Here is a 23,313-nt window from a genome sequence, read left to right as displayed (position 1 = left end):
TATTTATTACCAGATGTTGGTCCTGATCCAGTTGCACGATATTGTCTCTACTTACCTGGTTAGTACTATGTACATTATATAATTTGCCGTCACTGGCGTCACAGTGCTGCATTGAATGTACAGTAATCTTCGCAAGCACGCTGATGTTGTTCTCCTTGCGAGTAGCTGCCAGCTGCATGTTCTTGTTTTCCGAATAGAATTGTTCTTTTGTACTTGTTTACTTTTCCCAGTGTCCTACTACACAACTAGGTGAACTAAAGTAACGCTCATGGTCCATTCTACATGTCTGCCTCTGAAGCTGCTTTTACGGATGAGTCGCAAGCTGCTCAGCGAGGATTAACTGAGCCGCTGCCATATCTTGCGTGGGCACTGCCAAGCAGATTGGTACCAATTTTGAGAGCCAATAAGCAAAGATCCCTAATTCCTCGTTTAAATTTTTTTGACCCGGATAAATCAGCTACAGTTGCAACTTCGAATTTTACACCGGATGTGTCTTCCACTGCAGCGCGCAATGCCACAACAAGTGATAGCCAACCTGAGTGCAAGACTGTCAACCAATCCACCTCAAACGGCGCGCTTCATATGACCTTTGAAGAACTGTGGCGTCGCTATAACGCTGCGATTCAAAAACTTCAAGAACAGACCGTGGAATTCAATGGAAGCGAGAAGCTTTTCGAATGGCTGGATGAAGCTACTCACAGAAATACGATAGCGCAGCGCGTTTATAAACTTCTTTGCTTCGATATCGAATCCAGACTGAGCCAGCATCTGGAATGGGCCCATCGGAAGCTGTACAACCCTGGATATCGTATCGGTTTTGCGCAGTTAAACACCTCTCCACGATACGGCCTAAATAAAACGGACTTGTCCGCAGCAATTTCTCACGAACCACCCCAACCGGCGATCCAGTCAGCAGTTTTACTAGAACGAACAAACAGAGGATTTATTTATGACAAAATCTCTGAAATTTCTGCTGCAAACCAGAATTTTCCCGCGTTGTTGAGTACTCTGCACACCGAAAAATCGAAGTCAGTGCTGTGGGAGTTAGCACGACTTCTCGGACAGAAGCGTACATCTTCAAAGGCCTCACTTTCGATGCCAGTAATCCCCATCAAGAGTAAACGCAAGAGCACCAAAACGAAAAGAAAAAGGATAAGTCAAGGAAAGTCCACGAGGTCAACGGTACTGACGAAACGCATAATGAGCTTTCCAGTTCGTAAGGGGAGACGACGGACAAGAACATCTGCACAACACAGGAAGTCCAGTCAGCTTGAGAATGAGAACTATTACGATGATGATAATGATAACATCGATGATACCATGGAGGCGCCAAAAGGGGCTAATCAACGAAAGCGTCGCAAAGTAACAACCCACGGCCAGGATGGTCGCCGGCGCTTGAGTCGTCAGATCACCAGGACACCACAGGAGTTCCTGACACAGAGCTCGATCGTATCCGGTATGTCATCGGATTCCGAAATTTCAGAATCTCGATTGGCATTAGAAGCTAAGAAGCGACCAGTTCCAGTCAAGAAAGGGCATCATGAATACTATACCCCCGATGAGCTGACTTTATTGAGAAAGCACGCGTTCAACAGATACACGATTGACCTTTATGATGATGCAATGGATATTGCTGCGGATGATCAAGTAATCGAGGAAGGACCCCGGCTGCCGGTACCCCATCTGATGAAAATGCTGGCTGATCTGGCCGCCCGGAAACGATGGCGTTTATCGGACCTCTTTCGTTATGCCGACAAAGATAAATCATGGAAGCTTGATATGGCAAAAGTGCAGCGACTATGTGAGAAAGTAAGTGTGACCACAACGTTTTTGATTTTATCGAAGGTCGGCGATAAGCTTTCGTGTTTGTTATTTTGTCCGACGTACTGCGTGTTACGTATCATGTGACCGCCATATTTTCCATATTGCATTTCTGGAAAAGCTGAATAATACTCGCCTGTAGTTTTTTAGATGGATGTGGATAAAGTAACCGAGACAACCATATTGGACATGATGGTCGAAGTTGACGAAGCAACGCGAGAGGCAGTGACCTTTAAGGAGCTTCGCAAAGGAATGCGCGCTTGGATCAAAGAGCGCAGAGTTCGACTACGTTACTGTTTGGAAGTAGAAGGTACCAACAATTACTTATGTATAGCCATCACGTGTTGTTTAGTATCCACAGGATGTTGCAGTCCCGTTTCGTAGGTTTGTCAGATAAATCTGAGCCCGTGCATTCCTTTGCATCGTTCACATCGGAATCAGGCAGAAGAACAAAGACAGGCTTTATTAAGGATAAGACGGCACAGAAAAAAGAACCGTTCAACGCGATTCGTCAGTATGTACGCAAACGTAATCCGCAGCCACTTATGCCGCCAAAGGAAATCGGAACAGATGTGTGCGATATCCCGGGCATAACATGCAACTGGCATGCCGTTTTTCCTGAGCGGCTGATTCTCGCCTGGCGGATTCAGCAGAAACTGGAGAAACTATTTATGCAGAGCCGTTGGCTGGTACGATTTTGCGCAAAGGACTGCAAAATTAATATTTTCATAGAGCATTCGTTACAGGATATCAAAAAATTGCTGCGCGTGTTTGGATATTACCGCACTGCGCAGTATGCGCTGGTCAACGAGATTGAACTGGAGCAGCCGCCACCTGAGCCTGAAGTGCTGACGTCTGACGAGCGAATGGAGCGATTGGCTAAACACGCTCCAACTGGTCGTAAAATCTCTACCGATGCCGCTGTGAAACGATTCTCTTTGAGGGACGATGGGAACCCTCTTGGGATGCCTTCGCGACACTCGCCATACACCCCCTCAAAGGTCAATCGCTTTTCTGAAAATGACGCAGAACTGCACCTGCCGACTCCGTATGCGCTCACCAATGATATCTCAACCGCCCATTTTGCCAAAAGTGCGACACCAATGACGCCACCGCCGGCCATGATTGCGCTACGGTTTTCTCCGCAAGAAACAAGTCGACTACAAATGCAAGCCCTGGAACTGCGTCAGCTAGAAGACGAGTTAGCGAAGTACCGCTCCCAATCACCTGGCACACATGAAAAGAACCAGGATACGGCTCAGGCGACAGTTCCCAGCGTTCATTTCTCCCCTCAACCAGACCACACCCAGCACGTACTTGCAGCGGCTAATACGCTGGTGAACCACCAAGACATTCGCCGGCTCAATAAAAACGCACAGCAAATGCTGCAGGAGATCGCAAAATCACCTCATCTGCATTCGGAAGCCAATATCCTGGATCACGGAAAACCCAGGAAGAAACCAAGTGTAGCACCTACCGCCCAAGGTGATCGAACGGATTACGAGAAGTTTTTGAGACGACGTTTCCGTGAAATCCATAACGTTTGGCTTGTTGATCCAACTCCGACAGATGTCCTGGAGGCGCTACAGCTCCGAGCGTACAAAATGTTAAAACAAGCCGCCAAGCAGGATGAGGAACGATTACTCGCGGCTATCGATCCATCACGGAGAAATGATTCAACGCGAGAACTGGTGCAAGCTGCAACGGCTATTATGAAAGAGACGCGGAAGGAAATTATTGCGCCGCCGACAGCTGGAGCGGAGAAGCTAAACGAACAATCGCTAGACCGCAAGGAACTCCGAGCTACTTTATTGACACAAACAACAGGGCTATTTAAAAAAGATTACTGTTTTATGGATTCCCGGACCAAAGCAATTTTGGCTCGGTCTAGGCGGTTGAAAAGCGAGCTGGTATTGGAGGAGAACGACCCGAGAAATTTTCGAAAAACCAGCCTGTCAACTATTTCTTGCCGCAGTGCACCAGCCGCAGTCGGTCAGAAGAGCACTAGTACGTTTTCCATACCGTCTAACAGTGCTTCTGCCGCATCACAGCATTCAAGCACTGCTAGTTTTCCATTCGCACCGAGTAAGATACGCAGCAGATTTTCTGGTCTTTCGGGTTCGCAGTCTCAGTCCGCCAACAATAACCAACTTCTGGTATCTGCTGTTAGTGCGTATGCATACGGAAGTAATACTCCAGAAATTACTCCCTCTGGCGCAAGCTCGGTTAGGCCTATCAAATTTCAAGATGAAAAAGGCGTGTCGAAATCGGTTGCTTCCTACCAGACAACTACACCTGTTCCGCAAGTTACCGAGGACAATGAGCGGGAAAAACTTAGTTTATCTCCGGAGTTATTGTTTGTGGACTCGGCAGAGGTCCTACGCAAACAAGCCGACGAAGCAGCTATGGCGCTATCCAAGACCCCGGAGCGCCGGATCGAGAGGATGTTTGCTCAAGTGACCTTTCTACTGGAGTCATTCCTTAGTGAAAAGCGCGACCATTTGATGAGAGGCTTGACAAAACAGATCAAAAAGCAAGCACGAGAGATGCAAATCAGCCAGTTTCAGTCTGTCGAAACCGTGGAACGCCGGTTGGTGCAGCAAATTCGAATGAAAAAGATTCAAGACTGCTATCAAGGTAGCATCCGCCGAGGTATGTGGACAGACTTTAGGCAGCTGATTAAATCGATAAGGAAAAGGAAGCTTCCATTGTCGTCAACCGAAGATAATTTGAGGAAGGTCCTCTTGCGGACTGAGGATGTTGATCACCGAGTGGAAAGCCGCGAGGCGGCTCTTGCGCACTTCGAAGAGCTGCTTCACAAAGCTTGTGACGGGCCTGTTCCCAGTAATGTCCACAGCAAATGGTTTAAACGCTATAAATCTCTGCCATCGTTTTTTCCATTGTCCGATAGCTTGAATCTTATGAAAACTATGCAACCATTTGAGACAGCCGAGATTGCGTGAATGCAGTGCATAAAGGGCTGAGAAATGCGCAGTCGCTAACTTCCTCACTTCCTGTACTGTCGCCAAAAAAGTGTATAATATTCCTGTCATCAACATATAATTATAATAGATTTGGATGACTGTTTTTCGCAGTTATAAGCGCATCTATAGATACCTACTTAATTTCAATTTTCAAGTAAAGTACTGAGTGAGTGAAAATAAACCTGCAACAACCAGCGATTTTCGTACAATACAAGCTTTTATTTTGTCGTACATATTCAAGTTTTTTTGCGCGGAAATTGATTCCTGTTCAAAAAAAAGTTTGATTCTTTATTTTTCGGGAACCTGTATATTCGTTTTATTATTTGACACAAACTGGTACACTGCGTAGGATTACCAGTGTGTTGACCGTGTTCTTTTAATATTGAACGTATCACATAGTGCAGTAAGTATCTATTAAAAATGAAACATATTGAGAAAATACATATTGAGAAATAAAGTCCAATTTCTATTAAAAATGTAAATTAATACTGTACCGATAACAAGATTAATCGTAAAATATGACTTATCCTGACTCCTGTGAATTGTACTTACTTTTAAAGTTAATGGCTAAGAAAACGGGAAATTTGCTTCAATGGTGCTAAAAGCGAAACCTAGCGTGTTGCCGGTGTGCGGTAGGGCTGATTTTTTCTTAATTTTGCTGCAGTTACGAGATTACCGCTAAAATGTCGTTCAGAACGTGGAACCAGGTATTACGTAATCACATCAGATGATATCCGAATTACTAACCATAAGCTAAGGACGCCATCATTACTTTGCATACAGACTCGGACGTCGGAGTCGATCGCTATTCAGAGGTCTGGATTGCCGATAGTACTTGTTTTAGGTAAAATGCTGGCGACTATCAAAGTTTCAACTATCGTGCCTTTCAAAAATGCTATTTATTGCAATTTATGTCTGTTATAGGAGGACCGTCGGCAGGGAAAGCCGTGATTTGCGATATGATTGCAGAACGTCTTGGATACACACATCTTTCTATGGGACAACTGATGCGGGAAGAAGCTCTACATGATACACCTCGCGGAAAACGTTGTAAATTGAACGTCGATATAGGATATCTGTGCGATTCAGTAATTTTGAGCATCTTTACCATTTACGTTAGAATATGGCTGCTAATAAGTTCCGGTATTGCAGCGCGATGTCCATGAGGTGCTTCGGGAGAACATTTTCAAGCATTTATCCCGAAAACAGCCTTATATTATTCATGGATACCCCAGAGATCCTGAGCAGCGGTCCTACTTCGAAGCAGACGTACGTTTGATGGGCGACCACTTGCATGCACCAACAGCTTTTCGCGAAACTTTGTTTGTAGTTTGGAAAAGCCTCGGTAGTGATAATTTTGGAGTGCCCCGACGTAGTGCTGGCAGACAGAACGGCCACTCGGAGCAAGCACGGAACTCGTCCGGAAGATAAAGCGGAGACTGTTTGCAAACGGATACAGTATTACGTAAAATACACGACGCCGATGATAAAGGACATGCAAATGCAACAGTTTATTATCAGGGTAACGCTAAGTCTAACCATAAGTAGAGCTACGCCACCAGTGCTGCGCCATTGATTTGTGGTCCTGTTACTGAACAGTGGAAATTTTAGGTTGATGCCAACAGAGAAATTGAACAGGTATACGACACGATTCAAAGAACTCTGGTGCCCCAGATACAGTAATCAGGTAGCCATTAGTCTGCATTGAAGCAACAGATTATATTTTATTAAAACATTTATGCTGATGCTGGTGGTACATTACTGGAAGACCGCTGTGTATTCTACGGACATTTCCGCTCCGTTAGACTGTCGTGTTTCGGTTCTTGGCGGTTCCGGCTCATTTGGCACAATATATAAAAAGTCAAAGGTTCCAATATGGTCGTTACTTCCAACATCGTCTTCGTCTTCTGCCACGATTCTTACGCGAGCCGCACTACCTTTTTGCACCAGAGCCGCATGTTTCACGGACTCTGGGAAATTGACCTCAATCAAATCGTCACCGGCGTTGTAGTACTGCTTATGCGTCCTAAAAAAATAGCAGTATTGTGTATGTCAAGCCCACGTTCTGACTAAAGGTAGGTAGATTCATTGACTTTCCGTACATTGTTCGGCCATCGGTGCCAATCCACGTGTACACAATATCGAATCGTGGATCACATCTACCGGCATTAGCGTGAATCCATGGATCACATTTGCTGTCATATCTGTAGCGCTTCACGCGCATGGTCAGAGTAGGTGGAGGATACACTTTTTCCGTGGTTGTCGTTGTTGTGGTAGTGGTAGTTGTCGGCGTTGTTGTAGTGGTCGTGGTGGTGGTAGTTGTAGGCAGGCAGTCATCGTTATTGCTGCGTTCCACTAATACAAAAGCATACGTAAATTAAATACGAGTAATAAAAGTAACGGCTACAATTAAACCCGTTAATAACCGTAATGGCAAATCGATAGTCGATAGCGTTTGTCGATAGAAATTCAACGGGGTAATGCGGCGTCTGTGCTGGGCACGATGGAAGGGCTGGATAAATTGAATGAAATTTTGTTGTTGTAATTTTTGTATTTCCTTCTTTACTTTGCCTTAAGTTTGATTTGACCAATAAAGACCGATGACAACTTAGATTAGCGATAGCCTTACTTTTATGAGCAGTAATGCCTGAAAGCCAAATGGAGGTGATGCAGGTGTGCCTTGCCGTAAATCTGATTTGGTAAAGTTCACTTTCTTGGATAATAACTTCGCCCAAGGCCCACTGGCTTTGGAGTGTCGAGCTGCTCCATATTCTGTTAAGTCCTCTTGGCTTGGTGACGGTAGAAATTTCCAACTTAGCATTAAGTATTTCTTCGGCAATCTTGTACCAAAACTGCAGCCGAATTGGTTGACCATTGCCATACAAACCACCCTTGCTTTGGTATGTGGCCGAACGGCTAGATGAACCGGCTTGATTGTCGCAGACAGAAAACAGTGTTTTAATGGCTGCAAAGCGAAATATTAAATCGTCCTGTTAAAGACGTGAATCAGGTACAGGTGAGTTGAATTTACAAGAGTCATGAGCTAGCTGCTCAGGATGCGTGGACGGCTGGAAGTTGCTCATCCCAATGGGCTTTTCCCATTCTGTTGAGCCAATGGTATCGGTCAGCGCGGTGTAGGGTGCCCAAGTACAACATGCCGGTGATTGACCAGCAAATGCGACGGTGCATAGAAATGACGTTTGCTGGCTTTTGGGCTGAAGGAAGCGTCCATCGGCCAAAGAAAACGCAAATGACGACAGCGCTGTACATTTGAAAGAAAATCTTAATTTCAAATTTTACTTTAGTGTAACAAACAGTTCTGCTTTACCTATTGCCACCAGCAATATTCCAGTGCGTGCCATTTTACCGGTCGATGTCAATATACTGGAAGTGCTATCGTATAATTGGTCAGCCGACTAAAGATTGAAGAATTCATGTGTAATTTTCAGAATGGCGATTTTATAGCAGTTATTATGTGGCAGATTGATAAAAAGAAGTCGGTATTATCTTTGCTTTTGTATGAGTTATCACATTGCAGTCAATCTTTTGTCTCGCGACTGTGTACTTAAGGATTACAACAGGTTGCAATAATAACTAAGATAATCCTTCAATAAAACCTATGCCGCTGCTCGGCATACGGCAAGAAACAATGGTTGTTCGATGGCGACTTGTGCTGCTGAAATGAGTAATATCAACACAATAACAAAGTGCGTTGTTAATATGAGTAACAGTGAATGGACTACATAGTGCACTTATTACATCACTAACTTTAGTGGACTTATTACTTTCACCGTTACAAATTGCAAACTATCAGAGAAAATTATTTAATAACAGAAAAAAAGAAATGAAACGGGATCTCTCTTGCCATCAAACACAGAAGTCCAAAGTCCCTGCCCTAAAACTATAAAAAAGTGAATGCATGAATGTTTAATACTGCTAAGAGTGCACATCTTTAGTTCCGAGAGTACACAGAAAGCGGCTAGGCTTGGTTTAGTCGAAGCTGGATTCATCGTACTGATAGCTTAAGAATATACGGTATATGTATACCACTGCACCGTTAATGTTTTCAGGAATAAGCCCAGAAGCTTTCGGCGATTTTGAGAGCAGTTGGCGGCAAATCAACATCCGAAAGGTGCTCAGCAACTTTCCACGATGCGTCAAAAGAACTGCGCTCGGTGTCAAGATCATCTTGCGTTTCGTGCTGAACGACAATTTGTACAGGCTCGTGGTCATTTTTGTTCCGCTTCAAGATATGAGCATTCGCTCTGTACTCCAAATCTTGATCCTGCTCAATCCTTTGGTCCGGTTGTGGATTTTTGTTTGGTGCAGCCTGTTCCTCCGGTTCATGGGTATGTTCTTCAGGCTCTTCCTTTACCAGGACGTAGGATGCTCTGTACGCCAATAATACAGTAAAAATACGCCAGTAAAAGCCTGCACGTAGGACTTACAAATCAGCTAAATACTGTCCAAGAACCGGCTGCTGTGCTAAATGTGGTATGTACAGTCCGAAACTCGTGGTCAGCAGCTGCCTTTCCATGTCTGCTAATTTAGACCAAACAAGCCCATCCTCCGAAAAGGTCATCTGACCAAAATAGTATCCTACGTCCACGACTTCATCGTAGCTTTTAAACTCCAAAGTCTGATAGGAAGTGATTGGTGGTCGGATGTAACAGCACCAAGGCGCTTTCTGGAAATCTTCTAATGTGTTAATCGACCCGGTGCACGCCAAACGAGACAAAAGTTCGGCAATATCCGGCAAGGAGATAGTTGCGCCCCATGGCCAAAACTTATGCTTTAAAGCAGTCCAACCGGAAAACTCGTCACCGTAGGCAAACGTCTGTCGGTCATTCTCACGACCAACGTCAATAGCGAGGACAATGCCTGCCCCTCTTTGCCGCATTACATCGGCCGGTAAATTGTTTGTGTACCCGCCATCGATTAGCAAATGACCTACAATACCGCCTTTTAAAAATAATCAACACAAACGAGCATATTGCTTATTTGAGTTATTTCCACAATAAGCATGGCAACTGCTTTTCATACCGTCAACAGGATCACAGATCGGCGGAAGGAATCCGGCAATTGTCATGCTGGCTCGCACTGAAATATTTTTCATCAAATTAATAAATACGTATGGCATATGAGCCATATTATTACCGTATCGCCACAAAGCGCCTCTTCCGTGGCTCCTGGCTCCTAAATCGGTAACATCGGTTGAAACGCAGAAATACGGAATCCAGAGATTTTCTATTTGGATGTCATCAAACAATGTCCGCAGTATCTCGTTAAACCATCTTCCTCTAAACATTGCCATGTATGGATACGTGAACTCTCGCGCCAGGTTCCAAGGACGGAGGACGTTGTCGGCCCAGTATTTGCCCATGAGCCGCACATCGGGAATATTGTACTTCAGTGCCCACAAAGCGCTAATGAACGAACCCATGCTCACCCCAGCAATCATGTCAATTGGGATGTCCGCTTCCTTCATCGCTTCTAACATGCCGACATGGGCGAAACCTCTAGCTCCACCCCCACCCAACACCATGCCGATCCCTGTACCGCTTAAGATTCGTGCCAAGCGAGCAAAATCGCTGTGTTTGTCAATCATAGGTGGGATAAGGGACTGATAATATTCTTGGAAGTTTTTTGACCGGCGCGGCTGAAACATGCGTGCGGGACAGCGGATGTGATGGTGCAGAAAGCACCATTCGTGATGGTCCAACCATTCTGCCGTATATCGCGGTATTTTGGTGTCATGCTTGTGCAGTAGCACGAGGTCTTTCCTGGCACGAAGAGAAGTGGCACAACTGTTAATGTATTCGTCAATGTCTTGAAGTACGGCGTCCGCCTTGCATGTAGGACAGCGGTCACCCATTCCAACAAGTAGTATGCAGTCGGCCTGCCGCAGACTGCGCTTGGTCCAACTAAAACAGTTAATTTACCGGTAATCACACAATAGGATAATTTTTATGGTTCATGATGCGTAATGTCCTACTGATTGAATAAATGAGCTCACAGCGACAAAGAGTGGTCACACTGATACAACACAATGCGGTTTTCTGCTTCGCTCTGCGCTAACCATGCTGACAACCTTGCTTCGGACACAGGTTCTAGAGCGCGCTTTCCGATAGCTCTCCTGCAACGAATATTACTTAGTGTGATGACACTTGTTTCGTTTTAGCGGTAAAGTTTTTTTGAGACGTTTTTTGGCCTCACTATTTACCTGACGTCATCGCTGCAGATTCTCACGGTTCGACAGATATCGGAAAAGGCATGCTCTAATTCCATAGCAAATGTGTCCAGTGGCGTGAACTTATCACATGGAACCACTGCTATGGTGGTCAGTGTTTCCGGGTTGCTCGGAAGCTGCGTTAGACCATTCATTGGGTTTTCGGGATTGGTGACCTTGTGCAGAGCGGAGGCAACACTTTTGCCAAGATATCGAATCAGTCTGGTAACTAAAGCTGGGTAGTGCGACACCAGAAAGTTCAGCAGCGGAACAGGGATGCGAACGATTTCAGCATCTCGAACTGCCATCATTGTCGAAAAACGCGGTATTCTGCAGTATACTTCGACAAGTCCTGTTGCAGTAAAACAGCTACAACATCAACATTTACAATAATTTAAACTTTTAGTGTAGATGTTCATTATTAGTTCGCACCGATCAAATCTCCTCTGCAGTAATCTCGCGTCAGGTCGTTGGTACTCTCTCTGCTAACAATGCCACGAATTCGACCAGCTAATACCACAAAGATGTTTCCTGGTTCGTCTCCTAAAACCATGTTACCTGTTTATAAACAGGTAACATAAACATCACTAAACCCGAAGAATCTTTTATATAATACTAATTAGTATTATAAAAGATTCTTCGGGTTTAGTGATGTTTCCGTTTTACCTTGGCGATACAAAACCTGCCCGGCATCGATGTGTACCCAGTCCAAAGCAAAGTCAATCAAGCGGACGAAAGGTGACAAACGTGAGATTACGGACTGGGCAATCGACGATACAATCTGCGGCCTCATCCGTATCATTTCGTGAAAATCATGTCTGTACCAATTAGAATTAGTATCATACAGTAGAAAATCAGAATACGCCATGCTGTTACGATAAATTTACCGATGGATAGCAATTAGTTTTGTAACCACTTTCGATTCCACTTGAAAAAGCATCGGTTCTCCACTAAGCACCGCTAATCCGCTGAACATTTCTCCCCGATTTATGGTAAAAGCTTCCATTGTATTTTCGTCGGTGTAATCTTCTGGCTGTTTGATCCAGGCGCTTAAGCACCCAGATACGACAAACAGCAAAGGCGCATCGCTTTCCGTTGCTTGTACAATTAAGGTGGCAGCCGGCACGCTCAGGTATTTCAGCTTGTTCTCGAACATTGACAGCTACAAAATCTCCTTTATTCACGACTTTGATACACTTTGTAGCCTACCCACCAAAATATTTAACTATCACTGCTTACGTTATCCAGTTTGAGTTTTGATTTGAGCTCTTTCACGCCCCATCGAAAATCGGCATCTGGGCTTATGGATTCCAATTCTGCCGACTGCGAGTCGGATCTTCTATATGGAACAAATGTATGCACGCTCCTTCGAAAGCTGCTTGGTTTGTCCAGACTTTCTCCTCGTTCACGTTGGGGAACAATCGGCAGTTTCGCCATCTTCATCATTGCATTGCCGTCTAACCTCAAAAAGCTTAGCAGTGCCACCAGGAGTACGCGGTGAATCCCTGTAAAAAAGCTGTATTCAGCCACAGCCAAAATAATTTGGGAACGGCTTCATACACATCATGATCAACTGCACCACGCGCAAGGTCGATTCGGGATTCTTTGATAAAACTGTTTTCAAAGTGTTGATGGAAAGCTTGACCACCACGGTGCCGCCAACGGCTGTGATCCTACTCAGACGTTTTCTGTTGAGAAAACCCTACCATAAAGCGGTAATTTCCACAGTCTGTGCCGCATCGGCATCTTACACCGGCTTACGTTTAGTGCTTCCAGTACACTGATGACCGAATAGACGCTTTCTCCAGGAATACGAACAATTCGTACTGCAAGGGGCGCAGCCTTTGTCTGCTTGATAACACACGCAATGAAATTTGATGTTTATTCGAAATTTTGCAGTGCGCGATCCAACTCGTCTGCGAAGGCTTACGTCATTGGCACTGGACACATGGAGCTGTCCGCTCTGGAGTATATAGATGTGTTCATCCGGTTCACCAATGTTGCAAAGTACATTTCCGTTGTGTAAGTGCACCGTCTCCAAACTGGCTACTAGCTCATTCAAATCGGGTTCGTCAAACGCTGCAAAAAGAAACAGCAGGTTAGAGTTTGTCTTGTTATAGCGTAAACGTCTTCCCACTGGTCATGTACCATCTCCGAATATCCGGATTGAGCGCAGTAGTGCGCTCTTGTTCGAGCTAGCAATAAAAAGTGGATCGGCTAAAGGGTTAACGGCCAGATACAGATCTGACGGCGAAATGGGACATGGACGACCTTTGACGGCACTGTATTTCCCAGCGCGCGGCCCTGTGCGAGTCGCCGACGCATCGCGTACTTGATTCGTATTTTTAACATCGGTAAAGCACTGGTACAGGACCAATGTTAATAGCACACTCAATATTGCCACAAAATACCAAGATGGGTAGGTCCAAATGTAGACTAACGCTTTCACAATACGGCCAATATAGTAAATAATCTGCCACAAAAGCACATTGTCGAATATCATGTCATGCTTTTCTTTACAGAAACATTTAAGTACTGCACTTATTTGCAGAAACTGATAGACTGCACTGTTTTTGTTATACCGTCCTGCGTGAATAGAAGTAGTACGTTATACAATAGTTGCTTGGAGTTGCTGTTACTTAATTAAAAGCAAATTGTACAAGAACGGAGAAGGTATTTGAGCTACTATTTCTTACCAAGACGCTAATTACGTCAATGTATAAAAGGTAACTTTAATTACAAACCTGTACAGCCAAAATTAATGCAAATCATAATTAATTCTACTAAATGCAAAATTACTTTCTGGAGATGAATAATTCGGAATCAATGGCCTATAAAAATCTGTGCGGAGCCGGACAATACCAACGATTGGCAAATTTCGCATGTATACGTACGGACTACGAAATAAGTACAGTAGCAGCACACTTTCACTTGATTGTTTATTAAACGTTATTAGTATTTGATGGCATGGCACGAGAGCAGTTGTCAAAAATTTCATAGATCAAACACACGAAATTGCGAAGAGAACATGAGAAAGTTAACACTGGAAAACATTAATGTAAAAATATATAAAGAAATAATATACAAGCAAGATCTGCACTTAACAATGGACAACGCGTGCGCAAAGAACAGAGAACCAGCGGTAAAAGTAGTCACACAAATCCTTTGCAGTTCTGCGAGGAAAGGATCCGTCTTGGCTTCAATGACTCATTGGTGTCATAAATCGCGTCTAATTCGCTGCACAACAGGTCTATATTGCTGCGCGACAGAGCTTTGTCGCCTTCTGAAATGGAAGCATCGGTATGCATCAGAAAATACTGTTTTAAATTAGCATTTCCTACGCGATTTTAATGCGCTGGTGCTCGGCGGATTTGGCGGCGACTCTACGGAAATAGCGTCTAGTTCGTGAGGTGACGGCTCCCTGCAAGTCATGACCGTTTTTGGTGGAGTGGTCTCCGGGTCGGTTAGCTGAAACCATAAATGAGCAGACTAACAGCCCACCTGCTTTTATCACCATTTTTTGTGCTTACAAAATGTCGAGTATGCCATGCATAATACTGATAGCACCCGGTACAAAATTACCGCTATAAAGTGCATTGAAAGCGTACCGCATTATGTTGCGTTTGTCTGCACAATGCTGACTGTGTATTTGTTTGCATAATAAGTGTACAAATCTGTTAAAGTTTTGCATTTACAGATACACCTTTGTCTGTAATACGAAAAAGTATGAGGTGGTGCTACAGTTATACGCTTACTTCTTGTGGTCCGCACAACTTGCTTGAGGCAGCTGTGTCTCCGGCTTCCAGAGGTGGATTTTTCGCTTGCTCGCGCATAATATGATCGTCGCTTAATTCGGCGTCAAAGAAGGGATGGCTTAATAGGACAAACGCGCTTGGCCGCAGAGCGGGGTCATAGATCAAGCAGGCCTCAATAAACTGAGCAAATATCCGGGCTTCCTCCGGTTTCCATTTATACTCTTCGATCAACAAAGCGCTGATGCTTTGTGGATCTAATTCTTTCTGGCTGAAACATTTAAAATGCCCTCGCCGGTTGAAGAACTTGTGACAGTATTTGCCCTTGGTGGCCACTTTCCGGCTAGGATAGCCAATCCGCTCGATCATCTGCGCAACATGGTCTTCATCTGTGGCGAAATCCTCTCCATGACGTGGATTAAACAAGTAGTCGCCCGTGGCCAATTCGAAGGCCATACATCCCACACTCCACACATCGACATTGGCTTGGTAATCCGAGCCCATTAGGACTTCAAAAGCGCGGTATTCGCGCGTCTGGATATCGCTGGTGAACTTTTTGTACGTCCAGCAGGCGTTGCCCATATCAACAATCTTGATACTGGGATCACAGATATCCTTGGCGGGATCGAGATTCTTTTCTGCATAAATCAACGTAGCTGTGCACAATCAAGCAGATGTAATACGTGTACAAGCTAGCAGCCAACCTGAGGTCGCCGAAAGCGGACTGTTGACCGCATCGTCTCCTTTGTCTTGATTCTCCAGCAAATCGTTGACAGCGTCAATATCACACGAGGATGAACTTTGTTCGGGTTCAATGCGCGGAAGTGTAGGAATTTGGTTCTCTTTTCTAATTTTCTCATAGAAGAATGTGGACACCATGCTTTTTGGCATGGAAAGGTTATGGTTCGAGAACCACAGTGCTTCCTTAGCCAGCTGCAGCTTCTCGGGCGCCCCGATATCCAGGGAGACATTTTCGGGCTTGAGATCCGTATGGATCATCTGCGCCTTCTCGTGCATGTACGCTAGCCCTTCCAGAATGCGTCTGGTCAGATTACGTACAGTCTGCAGCTTGAGCCCATGATTGCCCGCACGGCGACACACACTGAATAGACTTGGCCCGGTTATTTCCATGACCAGTACCACATGGTGCCCGAACGGTCCATCCAGCTCGAAATGGTCGTGCAGCCGGACAATGCGGTCGCGATGAGGATCGGTGGGGCAGGCCTTGGCGGCATGCAACAGGAGATCGATTTCATCGCGGGCCGTCTCCGTGTACGTGCTGGCACTGCGAACCACTTTAAGCGCTTTGAAATCGTTGTCCGTCTGGTCAAAGGCCATCCATACGGTGGAGAAATGACCCCAACCTAGTTTGCGGATGATTAGGTAGCGATTGTTGAGAAAATCACGGGGTTTCAGCGGATGATAACCGCCGCGTTTATAGTCCCGAATGTCTTCCTGTTCACTTCCAGAGCAGCTGTCACTATCGGAGCTGCCGGACCGCGTAGACTGAGAAGATGCCGATGACGTGCGGGACGATCTGGCTGTTTCGGGGTCGGTTTCATCTTCCCAGACTTCACCGTTTTCCTCATCGCTGAGGGGATCAGGACCGACTTCAAAATAATGGCGACCTGACTCTTCCGAATCAGCCATTTGCAGAATGAGGTATATTAAAATGACCTGAAAAATACTAATCCCATCGGTCCTTCGACGCGTATCTGTTTTATAGTCTGTTCAGTGCCAATCATGTTCTTACAAGTGGAAAGGAATATAATCAGATCATAAACGCACGTAGTTGTGTGAGTTTCAAGTTAAGCGGGACGCCCGCAGAAACACCCAGGAGGGGTGGTCACTAAGCAACTTTTGTTAGCCAGAAGATCTGTATGGTAAGACGACAGTCACTTGAAGCCAAATAATTAACCGGAAGTTAGACGAGACCGGACTAGGATATTCAGATGTCCGTACGAACAGGCTTCGCTTCCAATACTGGAACTGCGATTGAGTTTCATTTGTACAGGTCTACGTTAGAATCTTGATAATTGTATTGCGTCAGTTGTTACAGACTGCTATAGGTAATTAAGTACTTCCGTAAGTGCTAATTAAGTGCTAATTAAGCCAAGAAACGAAACAACTAACCAAAGTGCCGTCACCGGCTATAAGTTCAGAAAATCAAAATTTAAAACAAATTGAAAAATTAAAAATTCAAAAAAGTTTAAAAAAATACTCTAGCGAAACCTTAAAAATATTTTTGCCTGGCATGGTAAAGAGGACGTGGCGAAAGCAAAATTAAAATTCCGCACTGTGGTGTAGCCCATGCATCACCCTGTTAGTGTTGACCATGGCAAACAAAAACAATTTTTTATGCTCATAGATTGTTGCAAAAACTGAAATTGTTCTGAGTTTATTATAGGCGGTACGGCGCCATGATTAGTACGGTACCATGCGATCCCAGCACTTGCTGCGCCCGCAGATTCGAGAAGAGATTAACTATCATTACTGCACAATTGAAAATGTACCAGCAGCGCCTGGATAAATGTACGTCGCTTATGTGAATAATAACAGCGTCGCTTGTTTGCAGCTGCCTTGATTTAACGAAAATATCAAGTAACCACGTACATTTTCAACGGCAATATGACAATACAAGTATGTCACAGACCCGCCCAGTAAAGGCAAATTAACAATGAAACGAATTTTTCTGTCGTTCCTTTATTCTGAAACGGCTCACGTCACTAATCAGTACCAATGCTTAAAGAGCTTCAGTATAACGAAAACGCACTAATAATTTTTGTAAATGCCGGTGGTTTTAAGAAATCCATTCGGCTTACATTCTGAGTTGCAGCTTCCGAAGAATCTGTTCTTGCTGCGCCAGCATTGCGCTGGGGATCTTTCTCAGTTTCGGAGCACTTCTCGCCGGCATCGCGCACCGCACTGGGCCATCGCCGTCGGCCACTGTCCTTATTCGATCGGTGACCTTAGTTCCACTAACAACATTTGGTAGCAACAGTCCGTCCATTCCGTTAAATGATCTGGCATTCATGTCCGACGAACGCATGCCAGACGGTACCTCGCACGGAGGAAACGGATGACGAGAATGTAACATACTACTTAGAAACTGCTTATTTTGGGCCGAAACTGTCTTGCCGTCAAGGATTTCTGAAAATTTCGGCTATTACCAATAACAATTAGAATTACGGGTTCACCTTTATTGAGTTCGCAAAGACGCATATGCCACATAGCAGAAACTACACGTACCAAGACATGAAGTAGCCATGATGATCTTTTCTCGGTATCGCATGGTTTTTGAGAGAGGGTTTCCAGATACACGCAAATATCTAAGGTCGGCCAGCTTCTCCAGAACGGTGAGGAACAAGTTGATATTTGCCAGCTGGTTATCCGAAAGGAACAAGCCGGTCAGATTCCGCAAGTGTTGGAAATTTCCTAAATCCCGGATGTTGTTGCCAGAAATGTCCAGGGTCAGCAGACATCTCTATTATATAGCGGAACGAATTATATTCCCACACACTGCGCAGCGGAATTACATTACAACTAAGTGTAAATATCATACAACGATATCCGAGGTATACGTTGTACTTTAAACCAAAATCGGAACGCAATTCTAAATCAAGCAAATCTGCGCAATTAACAATGGTAAGTATGTAGTACCATGCAAGTTCCTTGTTTTTAATCCGTATCAGCATACCTTGATTTATACCTGCAGCATCGATGCACTACGTGGATCCAGAACAAGTGATTCTCCATCCGCTAGCTTCTGGTGATCAACATGTAGTTCGTTAAGCTGACTGTTGGTTTCTAGTCCTTCAACTACGGTAATGTAATTTCCACTCAAAAACCTACAGCAAATTCTAATAAAATATTAATTTTCCAATATGCCGCTGCGTGCGTGCTGTAATTTTTTTATCATTACGACTTAATTTTGCAAGTTGCTGTTAAACACTGAATTAGAGGCGCGGTAAGTACTGTGAGCAGTTGTATAATCTACTACAATCACAAAGATATGCATGAGTTAGGATCGTGTCATACAGCTTCTGCAGATGTGGTAGGCAGTGCAGATTTTCAATGGTGAAGATACGATTGTTCTGCAGATACAAATGGGTGAGGTTAGGCGAAAAATCCAGGTTTGCAATCTTCTTGATCTTGTTGTCGAAAAGGTAAAGCACGCGCAGGCGTGGATACGGGCTGAGTTCACCCTGGATAAAAAAAACAGTGGATGCATGTCATGTTAAAAAACCGCAAGTGATTACAATTTCCGTGATTCCTTGACTTTCCAAATGTAAATGTGTTTTGGTACTGGGAACAGCTGCAAGCGATTCCTCCTTTTCCACCGCGTTTTCGCGCAGTTTGGGTACATTGTTCTCAAAGGTCAGAGTAACACGGTTCAGAACCACCATGACTGCAATATTTCAAAAACCGCTCAGTTCCCTTGCTCGATGTTATCTAAATAAGCATTTCGTTTCTACTGCAAGAATTCAAGGAGCGAAGCGACAGGAGCAAATATATTGTGTAAATATTATTGATACAGTAGTTTATTACAGTATTATCATAAACACAATACTTAATTTACGGATACCGCCATGTAACTACGCATAGGCGCATAGGAGAAAAAACCGTACGTTCACTGTACTCTGTAGATGTTAACCACTTTTGTGGAATAATTTCACTATTGATCATACAAATAAAACTTGCAAACAGTTCTAGAAAGGATCAGTATCCGGCAGAAAAACCAAAACGCACCACTATATACCGGTAACCACATAAAACGAAAATCACATGTTTCAAACAATCGTCACACTAGGGCAGATTTCCATCCGTTAGAACATAAATTAAAGAGAATATTTCTACGGATAATCATAACACTCATATATTAAAGCACTAGGAACTATTCAATCCTTTCTAGGAGGATGTCTCGGTTTGGGTAATTGAAATTCTGACCAGTGTCGACCACTTTGCTGCATAGTTATGTACCTGCAAACCAACCATTATCAATCAAGATCATAACCACACCTGATGGCACAAATGTTACCAACGCTGATAAATTACACAAACCCTTACCAATTTGCTGTGGCCAAAAGTTCTTTAACCTTTAGCACTTCCAGATAGCTTGGGTCCAACAGCGTGCACTGCACGAGTTCATCCCGTGTCATATGCGCAAAGCGCACCAGTTCAATAAGAACTTCCAAATATGCAATACGCTCTGGACGTTTGTGGTCTATCCAACGTTTCATGGCGACATACACATCCAGCTCCGTCTGCAATCAGCCATTCGGGCGTCAAAATTCAGAACACAACAACCTTAGTCAAATTTAACTGTTAAAGTTGCAAATCGATTCAGAGAACATTTTCTTTAACTGCAGTAACTGCAGTACTGAATGATCGTCTTAATTCAGTTATTTGCATATTAACTGGTCTTAACATTCACCTTCACTTTCAAGTCGTCACAGCCAAGTAATCTGATGACCTTATCAACATCCCACTCCAAGAAAAGGCTGTTCTCGGTCTGTTCATAAAAGGTCACCATAAATCGATCATACGCTGCGGCATGCAGATCTTGCACTTTCTTCTGCTCGCAGTATTCCAAAACGTAGACTAAATTCGGTGGCGTCAGCAGACGTTCGATGAACGTAGCGCATGCCACATCGATATCATGAATATGGAGCGCTTTGGAAATTGTCCAAATTCCGTACACGTTCTCCGCACTAGCCTACAAAATGAAAGCCAAGTAAAGATTATCCGAGAGATAGGCGTATAGCGTTGATTAAGCGGTTTAGAATTATCCGTCAGGGACACTTACCAACCTGGAGTTCCCCAAAATACAGGTACTTCAGGACTGCTGCGCAGTCGTCCGGTTTCACATCCAGGCCCAGGTTGATCTGCTGCACCTTCCTCTGGGCGGGGACATCCTCAAAATAATCCGTGAATGCAACAAACACTTCCAGATGAGCATAAAACAGACTGTGCTCGGCTTTAATCACCACATCGCAGAATTTGTTGTTCCTCCAGGCATTGAGGAGCTGCTTGCCGGTGGCGGCTAAATGTGTTCGTTTATCCGCCGGCAGTGTCGCCGACAGTTTCGAGATGGCGTCCAGCGTGAGAGCTTTTTTCTTAACGCTTTCGTCGGTAATTAGCCCGGGATTCGATGGAACAGGAGCGGCCGGCATTTTGACAGCTACGGTTCCCGATGACACGGCGGCCACCGGAGTTCCCGAGGGGACCGGAAGGACAGTCTTGGACGGTGAGGGCGAAACACCAGACACATTGGACGCGGCAGATTTGGCAGATTTAACGGATTTCGCGGATTTTGCCGAGGGCGCCGCCGAAGGAACTTTCTTGAGGTCAACGTTGGCCGATGGCACTTTCTTTAAATTGGCCGAAGGACTAGTCGAAGGCACCTTCTTGAGATCAGTACTGGATGCCATTCCACAAGTTAGTTATAAACTATGCCGTACTTTTGGAGTCAGCCTAGTAACTCTTCTATGCAACTGCAACTAATGAGAACTGGTAACCGTATTGATAACTCGCTTTACGTTGATAATTAGTCTACACACAAACGGGCAGTTGCACTGCAAAAACGCGTTTGCATTAACACATTTACTTACGGCTTACGGGGATTATGCATTAAATTAATTCTGTAAAATGTTCATACTTAACTTCCATATAAAACTGTAACAGTATTTTGTCGTACAACATCCGGCAAAAGGTACAACGTTGCTAGGAAAACGAATAAAATCGCTAGTAAAACAGTAACATGTGCCGAAAAGTTTTAGTTGATATAGCGAAAACAAATACAGATACGTAACATATCTCTAGCTCTTCCGAAAGTCTCTTGTGGCCGGAAGCTTACAAATTTTAATTACTGTACTGCCCATGCTTACATTTAAAATTTATATTGCAAAGACAAACTACCGCTCAATTTTATAAGTAAGTACTTTATAACTATATTATTACTGATAATTAACAAAGTCAACTTCCGTAACACAAAAGCTTTTGACATCTGCTACTGTGCTTTCTTAACCAATGCCAATAGTTTTCGTGGTCAAATTTCGTTATACAGATAAAATATAATTTTTATTATATAGTGTCAAATGTGAATATATATATGCATACGTTATGTTATATTGTATGCATATGTCATATGTACAATACTCGTACATTACGATTTACGAACATGAAAGTTTTTGCCACCGAGTTTTTATTTTAATTTAGAAGTAAATAATTTTATTCGTCTATTTGTTTTTCTGCGTGCGATTGTGCAATAAATATGATTTTTTAACAAGCGAAGCTTAAAAATTCTCGTACGGTCTATTGCATAAAAATTTGTTAGTCCTGGTCTCCCAGTCCCAGATGCTGTCAGAGGCACTCAGAGCAAGATAAATATCCATAAAATTATGTGTTAATACACTTTCGGATTTACCCACAAGTAAGTGTCTTTTTCTTTAGACAGATAAGTTGTTGCCTTTGAAAAAGTAGTGCCATAATATTTTTTTGTAAATTTCACTTTCCAGCGCTGTATCCCGTGCCACCTCGTACCGTACTTAATATTGTTAATAATTATTAGTGGTTTTTAATGAGAAATTAACCATATGACGAGCGAATACAAAGTAATGTAACATCCACAAAAGGAACATGACATTACGAATTTAACAAACAGCGGAAACAGGCGGCCGAATTACAGAGAACATTTGATCTAAATTAGCCGTGGCTGGTGCCGTTCCCAGGATGGATGCCGCGTTTCCCCTTTGGACTTCGATAATTATTAGTTGAAATTCGTTGTGCGCGGTCACTGACTCTGTGATATATCGGGGCAATACAACTGACCAGTGAGAAAAAGAATGATGACGTTGGCATCACGACAAATTTATATTGTTGTACGTTGTAAAAAGCAAAAACATAAGCAATATATTTTATTATCATTATATTATTTCTATATAACCATAAATGGTATCATTGCTTTGTGTTTGTTAACCCACGAAAAGTGCACACGTCACAGCTGATCGATCGCAGATCGATCGTAAATCAGCTCACCAGTCAGGCAGTCACCATGTACAGTACACTGTATATCTATATACAATGCGAGCAAGAAAGGAAGCTACGGGTTTAGGGTATGCGTTGTAGCGAAGACAGCGAAAACCGGTTTGTTCAGCTAGTACGCGCACAGACAGCCACACTCATACGTGTGTAAGTGAATGCGAGCGGATTTACCCACTCACACACACATGTGCGCGATCGATCGTTACAGCAAGGCAGCACTCCGCTTGCGCTTTTTGGCAGCACCGGAATGCGCTGTCTTCAGTCTATTTATAGTCACAACAGAGAGGCTGCATTGATCAACCAGCCTCAGCGGGCATAAAAGGCTGTTCGCTGGCTTTTTAACATAGACCGTAGCCTCCTCATTTAGTCAGATTGTAAGTGGAATACGAGTACAATGTGAATCCGATATCTCGTGGTGTACAATACTATGTACATACCTTTACAGAAAATACCGGTTTCGGCCAAACCTTGCTGCACTATCGCA

General features: G+C 44.0%; 6 protein-coding genes across 11 annotated transcripts; 1 reads left to right on the top strand and 5 right to left on the bottom strand.

The window, feature by feature from the left end:
* Nucleotides 1-29: 29 nt before the first annotated feature.
* Nucleotides 30-6,045, top strand: LOC129586970 (uncharacterized). The gene is made up of 7 exons (XM_055480532.1): nucleotides 30-1,809; nucleotides 1,972-2,131; nucleotides 2,206-2,510; nucleotides 2,568-5,208; nucleotides 5,470-5,512; nucleotides 5,730-5,883; nucleotides 5,958-6,045. The coding sequence occupies exons 1-4, from the start codon at nucleotides 283-285 to the stop codon at nucleotides 4,782-4,784; spliced, it is 4,209 nt and encodes a 1,402-aa protein (XP_055336507.1). The 5' UTR covers nucleotides 30-282; the 3' UTR covers nucleotides 4,785-5,208; nucleotides 5,470-5,512; nucleotides 5,730-5,883; nucleotides 5,958-6,045.
* A 248-nt stretch (nucleotides 6,046-6,293) lies between these two features.
* Nucleotides 6,294-8,282, bottom strand: LOC129586972 (uncharacterized). The gene is made up of 5 exons (XM_055480538.1): nucleotides 8,134-8,282; nucleotides 7,837-8,067; nucleotides 7,435-7,770; nucleotides 6,908-7,160; nucleotides 6,294-6,831 (listed from the first exon to the last, which is right to left on the bottom strand). Exons 1-5 carry the CDS (start codon nucleotides 8,165-8,167, stop codon nucleotides 6,564-6,566), a joined length of 1,122 nt encoding a protein of 373 aa, XP_055336513.1. The 5' UTR covers nucleotides 8,168-8,282; the 3' UTR covers nucleotides 6,294-6,563.
* Nucleotides 8,283-8,396: 114 nt separating this feature from the next.
* Nucleotides 8,397-13,684, bottom strand: LOC129586971 (patatin-like phospholipase domain-containing protein 7). 5 transcript variants are annotated; one of them, XM_055480534.1, is made up of 15 exons: nucleotides 13,183-13,684; nucleotides 12,965-13,113; nucleotides 12,796-12,885; nucleotides 12,595-12,736; nucleotides 12,274-12,539; nucleotides 11,922-12,196; nucleotides 11,701-11,852; nucleotides 11,467-11,577; nucleotides 11,029-11,386; nucleotides 10,822-10,941; nucleotides 9,963-10,729; nucleotides 9,849-9,905; nucleotides 9,254-9,755; nucleotides 8,861-9,196; nucleotides 8,397-8,706 (listed from the first exon to the last, which is right to left on the bottom strand). In XM_055480534.1, the coding sequence occupies exons 1-14, from the start codon at nucleotides 13,535-13,537 to the stop codon at nucleotides 8,872-8,874; spliced, it is 3,669 nt and encodes a 1,222-aa protein (XP_055336509.1). In that variant the 5' UTR covers nucleotides 13,538-13,684; the 3' UTR covers nucleotides 8,397-8,706; nucleotides 8,861-8,871. The 5 variants fall into 5 exon arrangements, with proteins under 5 accessions (XP_055336509.1, XP_055336508.1, XP_055336510.1 ...); XM_055480533.1 differs by having other exon boundaries at nucleotides 8,397-9,196; XM_055480535.1 differs by having other exon boundaries at nucleotides 8,397-9,196; nucleotides 12,796-12,882; nucleotides 13,183-13,683.
* A 281-nt stretch (nucleotides 13,685-13,965) lies between these two features.
* On the bottom strand, nucleotides 13,966-16,903 carry LOC129586779 (serine/threonine-protein kinase SRPK-like). Its single transcript, XM_055480188.1, has 4 exons — nucleotides 15,491-16,903; nucleotides 14,790-15,424; nucleotides 14,376-14,502; nucleotides 13,966-14,317 (listed from the first exon to the last, which is right to left on the bottom strand). The coding sequence occupies exons 1-4, from the start codon at nucleotides 16,434-16,436 to the stop codon at nucleotides 14,187-14,189; spliced, it is 1,839 nt and encodes a 612-aa protein (XP_055336163.1). The 5' UTR covers nucleotides 16,437-16,903; the 3' UTR covers nucleotides 13,966-14,186.
* Nucleotides 16,904-17,369: 466 nt separating this feature from the next.
* Nucleotides 17,370-19,347, bottom strand: LOC129586739 (protein phosphatase 1 regulatory subunit 42-like). Of its 2 annotated transcripts, none has more exons than XM_055480108.1 (5): nucleotides 19,046-19,306; nucleotides 18,825-18,991; nucleotides 18,496-18,605; nucleotides 18,036-18,270; nucleotides 17,370-17,936 (listed from the first exon to the last, which is right to left on the bottom strand). In XM_055480108.1, the coding sequence occupies exons 1-5, from the start codon at nucleotides 19,150-19,152 to the stop codon at nucleotides 17,605-17,607; spliced, it is 951 nt and encodes a 316-aa protein (XP_055336083.1). In that variant the 5' UTR covers nucleotides 19,153-19,306; the 3' UTR covers nucleotides 17,370-17,604. The 2 variants fall into 2 exon arrangements, with proteins under 2 accessions (XP_055336083.1, XP_055336082.1); XM_055480107.1 differs by having other exon boundaries at nucleotides 17,374-17,936; nucleotides 18,496-18,634; nucleotides 19,046-19,347.
* Nucleotides 19,348-19,455: 108 nt separating this feature from the next.
* Nucleotides 19,456-21,480, bottom strand: LOC129586738 (kelch-like protein 12). The gene is made up of 4 exons (XM_055480106.1): nucleotides 20,597-21,480; nucleotides 20,221-20,502; nucleotides 19,854-20,050; nucleotides 19,456-19,766 (listed from the first exon to the last, which is right to left on the bottom strand). The coding sequence occupies exons 1-4, from the start codon at nucleotides 21,215-21,217 to the stop codon at nucleotides 19,685-19,687; spliced, it is 1,182 nt and encodes a 393-aa protein (XP_055336081.1). The 5' UTR covers nucleotides 21,218-21,480; the 3' UTR covers nucleotides 19,456-19,684.
* Nucleotides 21,481-23,313: the final 1,833 nt, after the last annotated feature.

The sequence above is a fragment of the Paramacrobiotus metropolitanus genome, unplaced genomic scaffold, assembly GCF_019649055.1.
Source record: "Paramacrobiotus metropolitanus isolate TYO unplaced genomic scaffold, Prichtersi_v1.0 Parri_scaffold0000022, whole genome shotgun sequence".
NCBI classification, from domain to species: Eukaryota; Metazoa; Tardigrada; class Eutardigrada; order Parachela; family Macrobiotidae; genus Paramacrobiotus; species Paramacrobiotus metropolitanus.
The sequence above is the reverse complement of the archived record's forward strand: the minus strand, read 5'-3'. Positions and strand labels throughout refer to the sequence as shown.

Excerpts from the sequence above, each read along its gene's own strand:
- LOC129586779 (XM_055480188.1), bottom strand. The coding sequence starts at position 16,436 with ATGGCTGATTCGGAAGAGTCAGGTCGCCATTATTTTGAAGTCGGTCCT. Across the intron at positions 15,425-15,490 it reads TCCGCTTTCGGCGACCTCAG|AAAAGAATCTCGATCCCGCC; the intron begins GTTGGCTGCTAG and ends TGATTTATGCAG. Across the intron at positions 14,503-14,789 it reads AGTTGTGCGGACCACAAGAA|CTAACCGACCCGGAGACCAC; the intron begins GTAAGCGTATAA and ends TTATGGTTTCAG.
- LOC129586971 (XM_055480533.1), bottom strand. The coding sequence starts at position 13,537 with ATGATATTCGACAATGTGCTTTTGTGGCAGATTATTTACTATATTGGC. Across the intron at positions 11,387-11,466 it reads CTGCAGAGGAGATTTGATCG|GACTTGTCGAAGTATACTGC; the intron begins GTGCGAACTAAT and ends TTACTGCAACAG. Across the intron at positions 9,756-9,848 it reads GATCTGTGATCCTGTTGACG|GTCATTTGCTAATCGATGGC; the intron begins GTATGAAAAGCA and ends GCGGTATTGTAG.
- LOC129586972 (XM_055480538.1), bottom strand. The coding sequence starts at position 8,167 with ATGGCACGCACTGGAATATTGCTGGTGGCAATAG. Across the intron at positions 7,771-7,836 it reads GCAGCTAGCTCATGACTCTT|CCATTAAAACACTGTTTTCT; the intron begins GTAAATTCAACT and ends TTCGCTTTGCAG. Across the intron at positions 7,161-7,434 it reads AGGCATTACTGCTCATAAAA|TGGAACGCAGCAATAACGAT; the intron begins GTAAGGCTATCG and ends CTTTTGTATTAG.
- LOC129586739 (XM_055480107.1), bottom strand. The coding sequence starts at position 19,192 with ATGGTGGTTCTGAACCGTGTTACTCTGACCTTTGAGAACAATGTACCC. Across the intron at positions 18,992-19,045 it reads GTCAAGGAATCACGGAAATT|GGTGAACTCAGCCCGTATCC; the intron begins GTAATCACTTGC and ends TTTTTTATCCAG. Across the intron at positions 17,937-18,035 it reads CATGGCTACTTCATGTCTTG|AAATCCTTGACGGCAAGACA; the intron begins GTACGTGTAGTT and ends CGAAATTTTCAG.
- LOC129586970 (XM_055480532.1), top strand. The coding sequence starts at position 283 with ATGTCTGCCTCTGAAGCTGCTTTTACGGATGAGTCGCAAGCTGCTCAG. Across the intron at positions 1,810-1,971 it reads TGCAGCGACTATGTGAGAAA|ATGGATGTGGATAAAGTAAC; the intron begins GTAAGTGTGACC and ends GTAGTTTTTTAG. Across the intron at positions 2,511-2,567 it reads TTATGCAGAGCCGTTGGCTG|GATATCAAAAAATTGCTGCG; the intron begins GTACGATTTTGC and ends CATTCGTTACAG.
- LOC129586738 (XM_055480106.1), bottom strand. The coding sequence starts at position 21,217 with ATGGCATCCAGTACTGATCTCAAGAAGGTGCCTTCGACTAGTCCTTCG. Across the intron at positions 20,051-20,220 it reads GTGACGACTTGAAAGTGAAG|ACGGAGCTGGATGTGTATGT; the intron begins GTGAATGTTAAG and ends GGCTGATTGCAG. Across the intron at positions 19,767-19,853 it reads CTTTTGGCCACAGCAAATTG|GTACATAACTATGCAGCAAA; the intron begins GTAAGGGTTTGT and ends GTTGGTTTGCAG.